At 33.6% G+C, this 17,128-nt stretch overlaps 3 protein-coding genes across 3 annotated transcripts; 2 read left to right on the top strand and 1 right to left on the bottom strand.

Annotated features, from left to right (window-relative positions):
• The first annotated feature begins 260 nt into the window (after positions 1 to 260).
• On the top strand, positions 261 to 1,853 carry LOC8282710 (probable 2-oxoglutarate-dependent dioxygenase AOP1). Its single transcript, XM_002517644.4, has 3 exons — positions 261 to 871; positions 1,082 to 1,403; positions 1,575 to 1,853. Exons 1-3 carry the CDS (start codon positions 498 to 500, stop codon positions 1,800 to 1,802), a joined length of 924 nt encoding a protein of 307 aa, XP_002517690.1. The 5' UTR covers positions 261 to 497; the 3' UTR covers positions 1,803 to 1,853.
• A 1,076-nt stretch (positions 1,854 to 2,929) lies between these two features.
• Positions 2,930 to 4,226, top strand: LOC8282709. The gene has a single exon (XM_002517643.4). It carries the CDS (start codon positions 3,194 to 3,196, stop codon positions 3,905 to 3,907), a length of 714 nt encoding a protein of 237 aa, XP_002517689.2. The 5' UTR covers positions 2,930 to 3,193; the 3' UTR covers positions 3,908 to 4,226.
• Positions 4,227 to 5,294: 1,068 nt separating this feature from the next.
• On the bottom strand, positions 5,295 to 5,651 carry LOC125370911 (uncharacterized mitochondrial protein AtMg00810-like). The gene has a single exon (XM_048378360.1). It carries the CDS (start codon positions 5,649 to 5,651, stop codon positions 5,295 to 5,297), a length of 357 nt encoding a protein of 118 aa, XP_048234317.1.
• Between the last annotated feature and the right edge of the window lie 11,477 nt (positions 5,652 to 17,128).

Here is a 17,128-nt window from a genome sequence, read left to right as displayed (position 1 = left end):
GATGATTGATAAATCTAAGACAATTATAAAATTTTAAATATATTACCACCTTCTCTCAATTATTTAAGTATAAAACATTTAAAAACAATTAGATGTGATATACTAACAATAATCAAGAAATTTCCATTAATTATAGCAACAAGAGGCATATAAATAATGCTCCATTCAAATCCTTAATTACAGACACTTTGTCTAAGTAGTCCGTTTTAATGTAAGGATTTTGACTGCAAACTTTTCCATGTTAGAAATTTTGAAAAGTCTAGGATCAACGGAACATGATTTCGCAGACATCATATATATTACATGGTTCATGACTGATTAGGCTTTCATTATTTAATTTCTTACTTGTTGTAATGACTTGAAAAGCACCCTCTTTCTTCCTATAAAAAGCAAGGATAGGAAGCAAGAAACAAGCACCCATCACGCATTAAACCTGTTAAGTTGCTACGCAACCAAAAAGGAAAAAAAAGAAGGAAGAAAAACAAAAATCAAGAATTATGGTTGTTGAAGCAGCACCAAAACTTCCTGCTCTTGACTTCAGCCAGGAAACTTTGAAGCCTGGTTCAAGTTGTTGGCTCAAAGCTTGTGGTGAAGTTAGGACAGCACTTGAAGAATATGGTTGTTTTGTGGTAGAGTACAAGAAACTATCTCTAGAGCTTCGTGATGAAGTGTTTGCGGAGCTGAAGGAGTTGTTTGATCTTCCTACAGCAGTTAAGATGCAAAATAAATGCCAAAGGCCTTTGATTAGCTATATTGGACAGAATTCCAGGATTCCTCTCCATGAAAGTATGGGCATTGAAGATGCAGATACTCCTGAGGCAGCTCAGAATTTCACCAACCTCATGTGGCCTAATGGAAATGATCGCTTCAGGTATTATACTCAAACCCAAGCTCCAAAATATATTGCTTGCTTTTTTTGGTTTTTTGGGTTCCAGATTCAAAATCACAGTTCTAGACCTGGATACATCTCCAGAACTATCAATCTAAAGCTCAGTGATTAGAAGTATTTCTTTATCATAGTTGCATGTCTAATCTTTTCCTCTTCTTTTCCTTTTTCTTTTTCCTTTCCTGCAATGTCTAGTGAATGCATTCATGCATACGGGAAGCTTGTAGTGGAGCTTGATAAAATCGTGACAAGAATGATATTTGAAAGCTATGGATTGGGGAAATACCATGACTCTTATGTCGAATCTACTTGTTACGTTATTCGACTCCTGAAAACTAGAGCACCCAAAGAGGATGAGACTGTTTTAGGGTTGGGAGCTCATACAGACACCAGCTTCACAACCATACTTCATCAGAATCAAGTTAATGGTTTGGAGATAGACACCAAGGATGGCAAAAAGATCAATGTAGATTTTTCTCCTACATCCTTCGTAGTCATGGCGGGTGATGCCTTAATGGTGAGTCGCTATATATATATCCACATCAAATATATTTTAGCTAGAACAGAGAAAAAATAAAAACTCCTTTTCGTTTTAGAGGTGAAGTAATTAGAAAAAGCAAGACAGAAGACATGAATTGACATGATAATTGTTGATGTATTCCATGATTAATTATATACATTGTTTCAGGCATGGAGCAATGACAGGATAAAATCTCCCAGACACCAAGTGATCATGAACGGGAAGGTAGATAGATATTCGATGGGGCTGTTTACATTCAACAATGGAAATTTACAAGTGCCTGAAGAGCTGGTCAATGAGGATCATCCACTTACTTACAAGCCATTCAATCATATTGAATTTCTTCATTTCTATCAAAACAACCACCGCCCAATTAGATTCTATTGTGGTATTTGATAACCACTGATTCTACATTCCACAGTATTTTTAATTCTCTTCTGTATCTTATGCAATGGTGTGATTATGGTATGAGTTTCATTTAGAAGTTCTGTAAAAAATGAAATTTGATTTTAAACTAACAATTCAACGTGGCAACGTTTGAAAAAAATAACAAAATGGTGTTTTTATCAGGTGACTTTCGGGTATAGATAAAAGAGTAAAAATTACTGAATATACCAAGAACTAAAATAGATTCATTAGTGATATAGCCTTAGGATAAATTTATCTTATATAACTCTTTTTTTCTAACCTCTATTAATTATTAATTTAGTAGTATTAGTCCTTAATCTTCAATTCATAAATTCTAATATTTATTGCATTATAAAACTCTAACGATTTGCTAAAAATATATTTGTATATGATGGACAACTTTATCATTTTATTATTTTTACAACACAACTTTATTATATTTTTTTTATTTTTCATTTCATTTAACATAAAATTTTTCTATTGATATTTATAATGTGTGAGCTGCTGAATATACTATTTTGTTATTCTTTTCAGATTGCTGCACTTAATTATTAGTTTTAAAAATTCAACTACTCGGTTGTTATTTTTTTGACAAATTTAAATACCAAAAATATAGTTATCTCTTATTAAAAATATTCAAAGCACTATATGAATAGACTTTTTCGTATGAGAAATTATTTGTTTAGAGGAATTTGATAGTGTAATGGTTGCATTTTTCTTATTTTATTTTTTAGATTTTTTTCTAATCTCCAAGTTCAATACTCAAAGTCCACATGCATGGATGCTGATTTAAATATTATATATATGAGAAGTTGAGTGGTTTTATTAATTTTTAAAAATCTTTAAACACATCAAAATTTGACATTTTGCTTAAAGTTTAAGGTAAATATACCATTATATTAATATATACCTACTATGTTAGATTAAGAATGTCAATGCAACTCTAACGTAATATAATCAACATAGATCGATAGACAGAGTAAATAGACCATTATATTAATATATACGATTATATTATTGAACAAGTAATTAGACCTTTTCAGACATGAACGTCTCTACCATCTTCAGAAGAACAAATATACAAGCTTAATAAAGTTATTTATTCATCTGGGAGTTTCTGAATAATATAAAGTAATTTCGTGTCTTTCTTATACCAACCCAAAATAAATAAACAAATAAAAACTCTAATCTTCCTGCATACGTACGTTTGCGTATTACATTTAAGTATTATCCTATGGTAGTAGACCTTTTCAATTGATTCTTTTCTTTTTTACAATTAACCCAAAATAGAACTGTAAAAGTTGTCTAATCTTCATCAGCAAATAGATCTGAGAGAGCTATGCCTTGATCTGATCTAATTTCCACTCCAAGAAACCCAAATGGAGACACATATAGAGAATTTCCTAAACAAAATTTCAATTCTTTGCATAACAGTATCAACAATCATACTTCTCCATCTTTACTTTGAAACACCAGCAACATGTGTAGCACCCAACACACCCGTCACAAAACCCCACCTCAAATTCCCAACATCAACCTGCGACCCATCCCTCAAACACCGGCCACATCTGCCACTCTCCAAAAAAAACCAACGCCTCTGGTCCTCAAATGCATGGCTTTCTCAAGTTGCTTCTTACACCACATTCTTTTCACATCTCCAAAACCTCCATCTCCTACATAACAACTCTAAAGTCCTTTGTGTCTCTGCTGGTGCTGGCCACGAAGTCATGGCTTTGAATAAAATAGGTGTTGTTGATATTACGGGTGTTGAGCTGGTTGATTCGTTGCCGCTTGTTAGAAAGGCTGATCCTAATAATTTACCCTTTTTTGATGGGGTTTTTGATTTGGGTTTTAGTGCCCATTTAATGGAGGCTTTGTTTCCGGTCAGATTTGTGGGGGAGATGGAGAGGACTGTGAGGAATGGTGGTGTTTGTATAGTGGTTGTTGGACAGTGTGATGATAATGGGGTTAGTGAAATTGTTAGATTATTTAGGAAGTCTAAGTTTGTTGGTGCTAAGAATGTTACTTTGATTGGAAGGAAGATTACTAGGATTATTGTCAGAGTTGGTGCTTCTTCTTCCTCCACGGCGTGAATGGCTTTTGATCTTTTGGTAACAGTTTTTTCTTGTCCGATCTTATGGTATTCAATTGGTCGGAAATTAGTAACCTTCGTTAACAATGCAGTGGAATGAGATTGGGGAAAGAAAGACCTTCTCAATTTATGAATGAAAATCGAAAGCTGTGTTACCTTCATATGATACATATTAATATTCAGACCAACAGGTAATATTATGAGCGTCAGGTTCTATGAGCAATGTATTGTCCAAAATGCTGAGTTACTTAATAAGATTTCTGGCAATTGCTTCATTTTGAAAATGTTCAATGTCTAATAAATGCATTTTCCAAAATACAGACCACTTCTAGTGTTCAAGCTCATTTATCTTTATGGATAAGAACCCGTTGAGTGCTCCCAAGCCCAGGGTCATGAACAAGTCCTCTCTCTCAATTTTTTGTCTTTTTTGAAAATGAACAATCTATAATCTCAATATGAAGGCATAAAACTTGTCGAAATTACATAAACTAGCCACAAATGGTGAATGATCAAACCACATAAGGCTCTTCACAAGTTAGAGCCACAGTAGCAACCTCATGGACCGCCAAATTAGCAAGTCTACATATACTATTATTTGAAAGAAATAACTTAAGAATTAGGTTTTCATTATTGTATTATGATATCAAAAAGAGATACATCAGCCTTATATTTATACTTATATGTAAGACTTTGATAGAAACTAAATAACAAACTCTTAATAGCTAGACTCTAAATTTAAAAGATAAATACTTATCATATCCTAAATTTAAAAGATAAATACTTATCATATTCTAACAACTCAAAATCTCAACACTCCTCCTCAAGTTGGTGCATAAATATCATACATGCTCAATTTGCCTAGACACTTAAAGAACATGTGACTCGAGACTGCTTTGGTAAGGATATCAGCCAACTGATCTTCAGAACATACTTTAGGCAATTCTATGATATTCTCATCCCACTTCTCTTTGATAAAAAATCTGTCAACCTCTACATGCTTTGTCCGATCATGCTGTACTGGATTATAAGCTATATCACGTGCTGTTTTATTGTCACAATACAATCTAACTGGCTGCCTCAGTGCGTAACCTAAATCTTCCAAAATTTATTTTAACCATAAGGCTTCACACACACCAATGACCATTCCTCCCGAACTCGGCCTCTGCACTAGACCGGCAACAACATTTTGCTTCTTGCTTCTCCATGTCACAAGATTTCCACCCACAAACGAAAAATATCCCTGCAGTTGATCGTCTATCATCGATTGATCCATTGATCAGTGTAAACCTCATGTTTTGCCAATCCATATGTTGAGTGAATAAAATTCCTTTTCCAGGTGCAGACTTCAAATACCGTAAGATTCTTATGACAACATTCATATGTCTTTCTCAAGGATTATGCATGAATTGGCTAACAATACTCAAAGCATACGCAAGATCAGGTCTTGTGTGAGCTAAATACATTAATCTTCCTACAAGTCTCTGATATTTTCCTTTATCAACGGGTACTTGGTCTACCTCAATGCACAACTTCAGGCCTTCCTCAACTGGTGAGTCAACTAGTTGACATGCTGACATTCCAGTTTCATGCAATAAATCCAATGCATACTTCCTTTGGGACAGAAAAATTCCTTTCTTTGATCTTGAAACTTCAATTCCAAGAAAATATTTCAAGCAACCCAGGTCTTTCATTTCAAACTCTTTGGACAAGTATTCTTGTAATGCCTTCCCTCTCTTCCGGATCATTTCATAACTACCATGTCATCCACATAGATAATGAGAGCTGTGATCTTCCCATTTGCCTTCTTTATGAATAAGGTATGGTCTCCATTACTCTGATGATATCCAAAAGCTTTCATAGACTTTGAAAATCTCCCAAACCATGCCCATGGAGATTGTTTCAGTCCATACAACGATTTCTTCAACTTGCAAACTTTCTTATTCCGCATTGTTGACATACATCCAGGTGGAAGCTCCATATAGATTTCTTCGGATAATTCACCATGTAAAAAAGCATTCTTAACATCAAACTGCTGTAATGACCAACCCAGATTTGCAGCCAAGGATAATAACACTCTCATGATCGATTTTAGCTACAGGGAGAGAAGGTTTGATGTAATCAATCCCATAGATTTGAGTGTATCCTTTTGCTACCAATCTTGCTTTGAATCGCTCGATTGTGCCATTTGCTTTATACTTTATGGTGTAGACCCAACGACACCCTACTGGTTTCTTTCCTGCTGGACAATCAACAAGCTCCCATGTTTCATTCTTTTGCAAGGCTTTCATTTCATCGTTCATTGCAGCTTTCCATTTTGGATCGGGATAAAGCTTCCCTTTGCTAGGAATAGACATTAGATAATTGATTTGTGATGACTTATTTGATTCTGACAGGTTATGATTCGATACATAATGACTCATTGGGTATTTAACTTTACTAGAAATTTCAGGCTCATAACTAAGTTTAGGAATACCTCTGGTGGATTGTTCTGGTAATCGTTTTCTCGGTGGATCGGGTTCAAGAATAGGAATATCTTCAGCAGGTGATTGGCGTGGTATTTCAGCTTGGGATTCAGGGTCTTCTTCACTTGAGGACTCTTCTTCAATCGATGGAGTTAGATCTTCTTGCTCAATACGTATCCCATGATTTTTTGAGTGATCACCAACTTCATTATCAACCACTTCATACTCCTCCTGAAATTGATAATCTAATGTCTGAATTTCTTCATGTCTCTCCTCCGGAAATTCAGACTCAAAATACATCACATCTTCATGAAAGACTACATCTATGGATATGAACATACGTCGAGTTGGAGGATGATAACACCTGTACCCCTTTTTATTTGTTGCATATCCAAGAAACACACATCTTATTGCTCGAGGAGCAAGCTTATGGCGGTGATGTTTATGAATATGTACAAATGCTACACAGCTGAAGACACGAGGAGGTAAGTTTGATGTTGATGGAGCAGTTGTAGTATCATTAAGAACCTGAAAAGGTGTCTGAAAATCAAGAGTCCGTGAAGGAATTCGGTTAATTAAATATGCAGCAGAAGTAAGAGCTTCTCCCCAATATGATAATGGCATTTTTGCATGAAGCAATGAGGCACGAACAACTTCTAGTAAATGCCTATTCTTCCTTTCAGTTACCCCATTTTGTTGGGGTGTATAAACACATGTACTTTGATTGACAATTCCATTTTCTTCCAAATAATGCTTCAATTCAGAGTTATGGTATTCACCACCATTATTACTGCGAAGCACTTGAATATGTGCATTATATTGAGTCTTAACATGTGTATGAAATTTCTGAAATAATGCACTCACATTACTCTTAGATTTCATTAAGCACACCCAAGTCATCCTTGTGCAATCATCGATAAAAGTAACAAACCAACGAGATCCCCCCAAAGTTGAAATTTTAGATGGACCCCAAACATCAGAATGAACAATCATAAAAGGTAAATGACCTCTATTAAAACTTGATGAAAAAGAGCTTCGATGACTCTTGGCAAGTTCACAAACATCACAACAAAAAATAGAAACATCAATGTTGTTAAACAAACCAGGAAATAACTTTTTTAGGTAGCCAAAAGAAGCATGCCCTAGTCGTCTATGTTGTAACTAGATTTCTGCTTCATTTTTTTCCTTCTTTGGACCATCCATTGCAAACGCATGATGCAACTTGGAAGAAGTATTTGATTGCATGTCCAAGTAGTACAAATTTCCTCGCCTAATACCACAGCCAATCGCCTGCTTCGTTTGGATATCCTTAAAACAACAGAAATTGGGCCAAAAAATAACAATACAAGACAAAGCTGATGTTATTTGGGAAACAGATAAAAGGCTGTAATTTAATGATGGAACAATTAAAACTGAGTCTAAATTTAAAGAATTAGTGGCAGTAATAGATCCCTCTCCAATAATTGGAACCTCATTACCATTTGCTATCAAAACAGATTTTTGTAAGGATGGTCTAAGTTTCTTAACTGTCCAGAATCAAAGGTCATATGATTTGGAAGCACCGAATCAATTATCCATGTATTATCACAAACAGGATGTAGAAATATTAAACACCTTACCTTCCTTGCTTGTGGTTGCTACTAATGTTGAAGTTGATTCAACATTGTCCTCACTTGTTTTGGTTTTAAAGTAATGAAATCGGGGAATTCTTAGCTTTCCTTCTTTGTGATCCTCGATTCTGATCCCACCAATCTGGATAGCCAACAAGCTCAAAGCAACAATCTTTGATGTGGCCTGACTTATTACAATGAGTACATTTTTGTGTGGACTTTCTAATACCAATAGATGTCTTTGACTTGTTGCGAATCACCATAGCAGCAGCATCGGAGTCTCCATAGTCTCCTTTTAATGTTACACGGCGGTTCTCCTCTCGTCGAATCAGGGCATAGCTTTCTTCTAGGCCTGAAGTAGACTCCTGACGTAGGATTTCTTCGCAAACCTCCTCAAAGTAATCATCCAGTCCAGCTAAAAATATATGCACCCGTAGTCGTTCAATAGATTTTTTGTACGCAACCACATCATCAGGATCCTTCATGACCACTTTGTCTCTGTGATCCAATTCATGAAAAATTGCAGTTAGTTCTCCATAATATTCGGAGAGATCTTCTATTCTGTTTGGTACGCAAATGCTTTCCGGTTTAAGGCGAAGAGTCGCAACTCATCAACGCCATCATAGAAAGCTTTTGATAAAGCGATCCAGGATTTCATAGAGGCGGTGGATAAACGAAAATATCGCTTCATAATCTCTGGACTCATAGACATTAGCAGCCATCTTTTCACCTTTTGGTTTTCAGCATACCACTTCTCATACCCATCCTCTGATTCAGCAGGTGGTTTTGTTTTTCCCCGAATATAGGAAAGCTTTTCTCTTTCAGCAATATGCATTTCCATTAGTTGAGACCATACATCATAATTTGATTTTGTAAGCGTAATTCCTGCATTGAATGCTCCTTCAGATTGAATGATAATAGGTTTCGATCCAGATGGTTCACCATCTCTACCACTCATGTTGTTTTAAGTATTTCAAAGCTTTTTTTTTTTTTTGGTAGGCTCTGATACCAACTTGAAAGAAATAATCTAAGAATTAGATTTTCATTATTGTATTCTGATATCAAAAAGAGATGCATCAACCTTATATTTATACTTATATTTAATACTTTGATAGAAACTAAATAACAAACTCTTAATAGCTAGACTCTAAATTTAAAAGATAAATACTTATCATATCCTAAATTTAAAAGATAAATACTTATCATATCCTAACAACCCTAACAACTCAAAATCTCAACACTATTACATCAAAAGAATTACCGCAACCAATAAGAGTACCTAAAGAAGTTAAAAGGGAAACAAAAATCATTAACCATGGACACCACCGAGCAAGCTGTAAATCCCAAAAAGTGAGCCAAATATATTCAGTAACTAGTGATTTGAGCATGGAAACCCAAGTGTGATTGCGTGGTTACCCTTTTACTTAATTTCACAGTTTTTTTTTTTTTAAATGAATTTCACAGTTTAATTACAACTTAAAAAATATTAATGTAATGTAATGCCAAAAAGGCCCTCAGTTAGCTAACATTGGACCGGATGCCTCTATGCATTAATTATGCATGGGTTGAATGTCAAGTAGAGTAGAATATAAGGGAATTTTTAGAAATATTCTAAAATTAATAAAAAAATAATCATTTTTTACTGTATATATTTTTTCAACAATATTATTTTTTTAACTATTTTTTTCAAAAATATGGAGCAGTTATTTTTTAGTTTTTCTTTGATTATTTTACCAAAAAACAATCAAAAAAAATAAAACTAACTAAAATGCATATTTTTTAAAAAAAATTAAAAACCATATTTTTGATATTTTCACACAGTGAGAATATAAAAAAAAATTACACCACGTTTTTTATAAAAATCAAATAAATATAGATATTTTTATTAATTTTTCTACAATTAAACATGCCACAACCCATCTAAACTTTTCAATTTTAATTTAATTGGTTCTTACATTTTCAAGAATTCCTAAAACTCATATTTTATTGATTACGTCTTAATCTAAACCAAAAATGAACTTTACCTAAAAATATTTCATACTTTTTAGAAAAAAATAATAGATCATGATTGTGCACTGCACTAAAATAATATGAACCTAAAAAAGAATTTAGGAATAATTTATTTCATTTCAATTATTCAATTTTAATTTTAGTTGTAATTTGGTCATCTTGCCAATAAAAAATTTCACATTTCTTTCTAAATTATTTTTTTTTATTGATTGTTTTTATCATGTGTCAATCTTTTTATTTGCGAAGCGACTAAATTAAAATTAGATGATTGAAACAAAACAACTTAAAAGTTTTATAATTAAAATGAAATTAAATATAAAAATTTAGTGATTATTTATATTATTACCTTGAATTCTTTTTAGAAGGTCAAGAGATTTCAATCACATGACAATGTCAAAGATTTTGATAATAAAATATATTTATTTGAGCTTTTAATATAAGAAATGAGATTTAAAAAAAAAAAAAAAGGTAATCCGATGCAAGATCAAAATGGATATAGAATGAAAAAGAGTGAGCAAGTTGAAAGATGATAGGCAGTGAATGGTAACATTAGCTTCTTCTGGGGCAAGTGGGGAAGGTGGCTAATAACAATAATAAAAGATTGATGAAAACTAAATTAAGCATGGTTTAATAGTTAATTAAAATACAAAAGCATGGGCGTCCAATTAATGAGTTGTCCTGTGTTGGCTATTGCCTTTGCTTCATCCACTTGTACGGATCATTTGTGACTCCACTTCACTAATCCAACATCTCCAGATAGCACATTGTAGCATGTTTTTTTTTTTTTTTAATCTCTCATGTATACAACTTTCTGCAAAGGTAATTAGGTCATAGATTACCACTAAAATAAACATATAACAATGTCCAAAATTCTCCACTCAATCTAATTCCCATGCCCTATTGCCTTCCCCAAATATATATCAAAGCACTGCACCCACACAGAGCAAGTGGAACATCTCTTTCTTCATCGTTTAAGGCACAGTACAGTCCATTTTCTTATAATTAATGTACTTTATCAATCAATAAATTATTAAATATTAAAATTATTAATTAATTAAATTTACAAAGAATGAAAACTATAAGATAGTACAAGATTAATATATTACATACATAAACTTAAAATCAATAAACTTACTATATAAAATAAAAATTCATTATAAAATGCAAGATTTAGTTTTGAATTCAACTAAGTAATTGGCATAAAAGGATTATGTTCTAAGATAATTTTATAATAATGATACTTTTCTTTGAATAGAAAATATAATTTTCACTTCATTACCATTAGATATCCTATATTGCAAAGAAAATAAAAAATAATAACAATTTATAATAAAATTCCGACTAACTAAGTTATTAATGATAGTCATTTTAGTATTCCTAAATTTATTTATTAGACTCTAATACTTTTTAATTTATTTAACTTCTATTTAATCAATTCAATTTCATAATAATTACTTTCTTTTGATCATAGACATGTAACAAAAAATAATCTTTTAATATTTAATGACTTTCAAATAAATTATAATTGATAATCTCAAATCTCAAATTTACTACAAGTTGCAGCCTTTATTGACATGAGATTTTATACCCTGCTTTTGTTGACAGGATTAATCATAATGCGTTTGGTTTTCAGGATTGAACATAACAGAATATAACAAAAGACTCTTTAATTTTCTGTTTGGAGCTCACGATAACAAATATCACAGAAAGATTTTGTTCACTCTTAATCCTAACAAATTTATTCCACCTTTACCATGAAATTCTTTTTTTCTTTTGAATATATTTATAAGAATATTCCCAACTACATATTTCAAACACTTTTCACTTAAACTAATAGTTATTGTTTTCTACAAATATTATAAATAACGAACCAAGATTTTCTAAAAAATGACTTTAAAGTACTAAAATTATTTATCACTTATAGATATAAACATATATTTATATACTATTAATTAAATATTAATTTTACTTACTTTATTCAATTGAATAGTCATGCTAAAAATTAGCTGATTAAAAGAAATTTCACATAAATCCACATGAATGCCAAAAATACAAACATCAAAAATTAAAAAATATATATATAAAAGTTGAAAGAATGTTTAATGCTCCAATATTAGGATGAGTCAAAGAAGAACGAATAGAAAAATTATACAGTATAGTTAATATTCTAAAATTCAATAGTATTAGTTGGAAAATAGCTCTATAATATAAATAAAAATAAAATTATATAATGAGTGTGTAGCTTTTAGTTTTATTTATACATTATCTCTTAGTATATATGAACATATAATTATTTACAACATATATCAGCATCAATTAGTTTGTAATTGCCTTATATGAAATTTCAATTTCGTCATATTGTTTTTCCTCAGGTCAGCAAAACTTGACTGGCTTCTTTCTCTGCTTTTAATTCTCACTGAATCTCTAGTCACACCTCCTCCTTACTTTCATCTCCACCACCATATGACCACAGCACCGCCGCCAATCCCACAGCGACCTTCCACCAACGCTCGATTGGCCACAATCGGAGATTCGGGACAGCCAAAAAAAGAAAAGAACAAAAACAGTTGTCCACGAAAGCGAGTACTGTTGGAAATTGATGTTTTAGGATTTTTGATAATGGTGGTCTTTTTTTCTACTGTTATATTATCTGGTGAATATTTGACAAAATTGGTGTTCTGCTTTTCTTCTAATCAATCAACAAATTAGTAAAAAGATGGATTTGCTTTTATATGCTGTGGAGATTTATTTATTAGAGATTTGTTTGGGTTTTATTTATGTGGATTTTGCGGTAGTTGTTGGGTTAACTCATTCAATCAATCGGTGGTTGTTGGAATTTTACCGTCGTCTTAGATTTCATTCAGTAATGCAAGATTTCATATCGCCCCCTTCTAAAGCAGATCATATTAGAAAAGAAAACTCAATAAATAAAATTATTATTTAAGAAAATAAAAGAAATAGTATATTACAAGGTGGTTGCCACCTTGAATCTATATCAATTTCTTAAATCAGATTATAAACAGTGGTGGTATGTGATATAATTTATTAATTGTTATATTTATATTGATTAATTTATTATTATTATTATTAATCACTCACGATTAAAAATCAATTAATATAAAAATATAACAACCGATTAGTAATAATACCCGTCACTTTATAATTAATTTTCACAATTGATTTTATGTTGTATATTATCCAATTGTCAAAACGTGGATCGCAAACAAAAAAGTTTGAAAATTCACATATTGTGTTTTCTTGACATGCATATAAAAGTTGTAGTCTTCTTCTTCTTTGTCCTTTTTGTTGATAGATCAAGTTGGCAGTCCTTTCATGTCTGTTTACATGCACTATGAAAAGATCATGATCTTTGTGTGCCTGTTACATGCATATATTACAAGTTGTAGGGTCATGATCCGTCAAATCTTATAAATATCTAACATTAGCATCACAACCTTATCTTTTACACCCACAAATAGTCAAATATTTAAGTCCGGAGTAATATCAGTACTCTTGCACACTAATAGGTACCGATCTACAAAATTACATTTGCGAGCAATTTAATTAAATTTATAAACTTAAAATTTATTTATTTTTAATATATATTAATGTATATTGTCGTATATAAATTTTAAAAAGATTAATGTGATATAAGCGTATATTTTATCTATTCAGTAAATTAATAAATATTCAATATAAATTTATTTATTTTAAATAATTAAATATATATTAATCATTCAATATTAACAAACGTATTTTATAAAACTTTTTAGACAAGTGCTTTTGTCGCCTTGTTAGCACTATCATGCTAATACTGCAATTCATTTTCTACAAAAAAATAAAACTCAACCATCTATTTGGGCATCAGGTGCCCCGGAATCAAGAATCTATGAAACTAAATTCAAATTCTCTACTGAAAGAACCGTTTATAAAGGAGGAAAAGCATCACATAATATGAGTAAAAAGGAATTCTATACTGAGATCTTCAGAGCTACTAGTAATAAGATGAAGGTGTGAAAAAAAAGGGGAGAATAGAAGAAGATGGAAAAGTTTCTGTTTGGCCAATAAGGCCGAAAATGATTGTTCACAAAAGGAGACGTACACAGAGAGAAAAGAATTGGTGGAGAATGAAAGAGAAAGCTGTTTGACTTGAGTGCCACATATATATGTAACTGTTAAAGACCAACAGAAGAAAGAGTTACCCAGTCAAATAAACAAGAACCAAAGGGTAAAGGGACTAGCAGCATGGCCTCAGGTCTGTACAGCTGACAGGTCTGGCAGAAAGGAAAAAGGGAGCAGCCTTTCTTCCAAGGAAGAAAGGTCGCTTCAACCCATCCAAGATCATAAAAATGAACGTTGATATAGACATAGGAGCTAAACTGGTAGCTTAAGGACCGTTACAAAGCTCAACCATGTATATAACAAAGCATACTCATTTGTAATACTCAGAATTCATACTGTAAAAGAAATTATCATTGTACAAATATATTTCACATGGTATCAGAGCAGGTTTAACCTGTCATCATCTACCCCCTCTTAAACACAGAATCAAGCATTCAAAATGGCTCACAATGACACCACAAAAATTACCAATATTGTGCTAAGAGGTAGCCAAAATTATTTTGAGTGGTCAAAGTCTATTTACATCGGTCTCAGCGGCATAAAGAAATTGGGTTTCATCACTGGAAGTAAAAAGAAACCAAGACCAGTAAATCCAGAGGATCCAACGGAGGAAGAATCGAAAAAAATGGAGGAGTGGCAAACGATTGACCATCTAGTCATGTCAATGATCACCAACACCATGGAAACACAAATTTCCCGACTTTGTATTTTAATAGATTCATCACAAGCAATTTAGGAAAAGATGAAGGGTCTTTACGGGCACCAAAATAAATTTGCCCATATTTTCAGGCTCAAACAAGAGCTCTCTCAAATCACACAAGGAACCAAAAATTTATCAGAATATGCAACAGAAGTCTTAACAAGATGGGAAGAATTGCAGAGTTACTTACCCCAAACAAACAACCCCGAAGAATTACAGCGAAGGGAAGAACAAGACCTTGTTTATACGTACCTGGGGGGTTTAGATTCCAGCTACGAAGGTTTGCGATCGCAAATCCTTCTCTCAAACAACCTACCAAAAATCGATGTGGTCATGGCCTCTATCCAGCAAGAAGAGACCCGATGCGCTACCATGAACAGCAACTCTACCGAAGGATCAGAAAATCGGGCCCTTCTTACTCGACACTCGAACCAAATGGGCACGCAGCGCATACGGGGAGCGCTTGCTCCTGTCGAAAGGTGCGATCACTGCCGAAGGCAGGGTCACACCCACGACAGGTGCTGGCACCTTCACCCGAACCTGTGCCCATATCATGGCCGAGGAGATCGAGGGAGTTACGTGAACAGTCGAAATGAGGGCGGAGGAAGAAGAGAAAGAGGAGAAAAGCGATTTGGGGGTGTCTGCCAGACAAACCCTAGAAATGACAAAAAATATGAAGAAAGGGTTCGGGGCGACGTGGGAAGCCAACTGCATGGGTCGGGTCCGTGGCTTGGAGCGGGTAAGCTTAAGCAACCCGAGTCCACGGACTTCAGCCCAGCCAGTTGGCCCATACAGAGTAATTCAGCCCAGCCCATCTTAACTCAAACCGACCCGGCTCGACCCGATCCACCCGGTTGGTCAAATTCGGATCCAACCCAGTTTTCCCAACCGACCCGACCTGACTCAACAGAAAATTTGCAACTCTCCCAGCTTATTTCTCAACTCCAATCCCTCGTCAATCAACAGCAATCCCGTGGGTCAGGTTCAATTTCTAACTCTCAAAGTCATTTTACTAATTTTCACTCTCACGATTGGATTATTGATTCAAGAGCTACCAATCACATGACATGGGACCCTACAAAGCTTCACAATTTTATCCCAATAGAGTCTCAGCATGTTATTGTTGCCAATGGTGGCCAGGCTCCGATTTCTGGCAGTGGCACCTCTACTCTGCTTAATAAAACTATTCCTGATATTTTATTACTACTTGATTTCAAATCAAATTTATTATCTGTTGGCAAAATCACACGTTATTTAAATTGTAATGTCATATTCTCATCGAGTTCAGTCATGTTTCAGGATCGCATCACAAGAAAAATGATTGGTGAGGGATACTGTCAAAATGGACTCTACTACCTTCAAGACCCCATCAGAAAATGTCTTCCATCGACGAACCCAGTCGATTAAGGGATGCTGATGCATCGACGGTTAGGACATCCATCCGACCCTGTTTTAAACAAGCTTTTCCCTTCCAAATTAAAATTCCGTTGTTGTGATATTTGCAAATTTTCCAAACATACACGATTACCCTTTCATTTATCTTCAAGTACTTCTGAAAACTTATTTGAATTAATTCACTCTGATGTTTGGGGTCTGGCTACTGTCACTTCTTATACTCATTTTCGCTATTTTATCACATTTATTGATGATTATTCTCGCACTACTTGGCTTTACTTATTAAAAGGAAGAAATGAAGTCTTTACCTGCTTTCAAAATTTCTTCAATTTTATTCACAATCAATATAATGCCAAAATTAAAATTTTTCGTTCTGACAATGGCACAGAATATGTTAACAAAAACTTCTCTGAATTTTTTACCAGCACAGGTATTCTCCATCAGACTATATGCGTGAATACTCCCGAACAAAATGGAGTTGTAGAACGAAAAAACAGGCACCTCCTTGAAGTCACACGTACTTTACTCTTTTAACACAATATACCCAATATTTTTTGGTCAGTTGCCCTCCAAACCGCCATATACCTCATCAATCGCCTACCTAGTGTCCAGTTAAGAAATCTCAGTCCTCTTGAAATCCTCAAAAATCGCAAAATCGATCTTGGTCACCTCCACGTCTTCGGTTGTACCAGCTTTGTTCATATTAAAAGACAGCATAAACTTGATAGAAGCTCCGTCAAAACCCTATTCTTAGGTTATTCATCTGAAAAAAAGGGGTACAAGTGTTATGACCCCATCACTCACAAAACCTACTTCTCTCGGGATGTTTCCTTTGCTGAACATGAACCCTACTATCCCCATGATCCAGTCAGCACCCCTACACCTCATCATTTGTTATTTCCATCTAATATTTCCTTTTTTGA

Source organism: Ricinus communis, chromosome 8 (assembly GCF_019578655.1).
Source record: "Ricinus communis isolate WT05 ecotype wild-type chromosome 8, ASM1957865v1, whole genome shotgun sequence".
NCBI lineage: Eukaryota > Viridiplantae > Streptophyta > Magnoliopsida > Malpighiales > Euphorbiaceae > Ricinus > Ricinus communis.
The sequence above is the reverse complement of the archived record's forward strand: the minus strand, read 5'-3'. Positions and strand labels throughout refer to the sequence as shown.

Bases quoted from the DNA above. Each gene is read 5' to 3' on its own strand.
- LOC8282709 (XM_002517643.4), top strand. From the start codon at position 3,194: ATGGAGACACATATAGAGAATTTCCTAAACAAAATTTCAATTCTTTGC.
- LOC125370911 (XM_048378360.1), bottom strand. From the start codon at position 5,651: ATGATCCGGAAGAGAGGGAAGGCATTACAAGAATACTTGTCCAAAGAG.
- LOC8282710 (XM_002517644.4), top strand. From the start codon at position 498: ATGGTTGTTGAAGCAGCACCAAAACTTCCTGCTCTTGACTTCAGCCAG. The intron at 872-1,081 runs GTATTATACTCA...TGCAATGTCTAG, and splicing joins AATGGAAATGATCGCTTCAG to TGAATGCATTCATGCATACG. The intron at 1,404-1,574 runs GTGAGTCGCTAT...ACATTGTTTCAG, and splicing joins TGGCGGGTGATGCCTTAATG to GCATGGAGCAATGACAGGAT.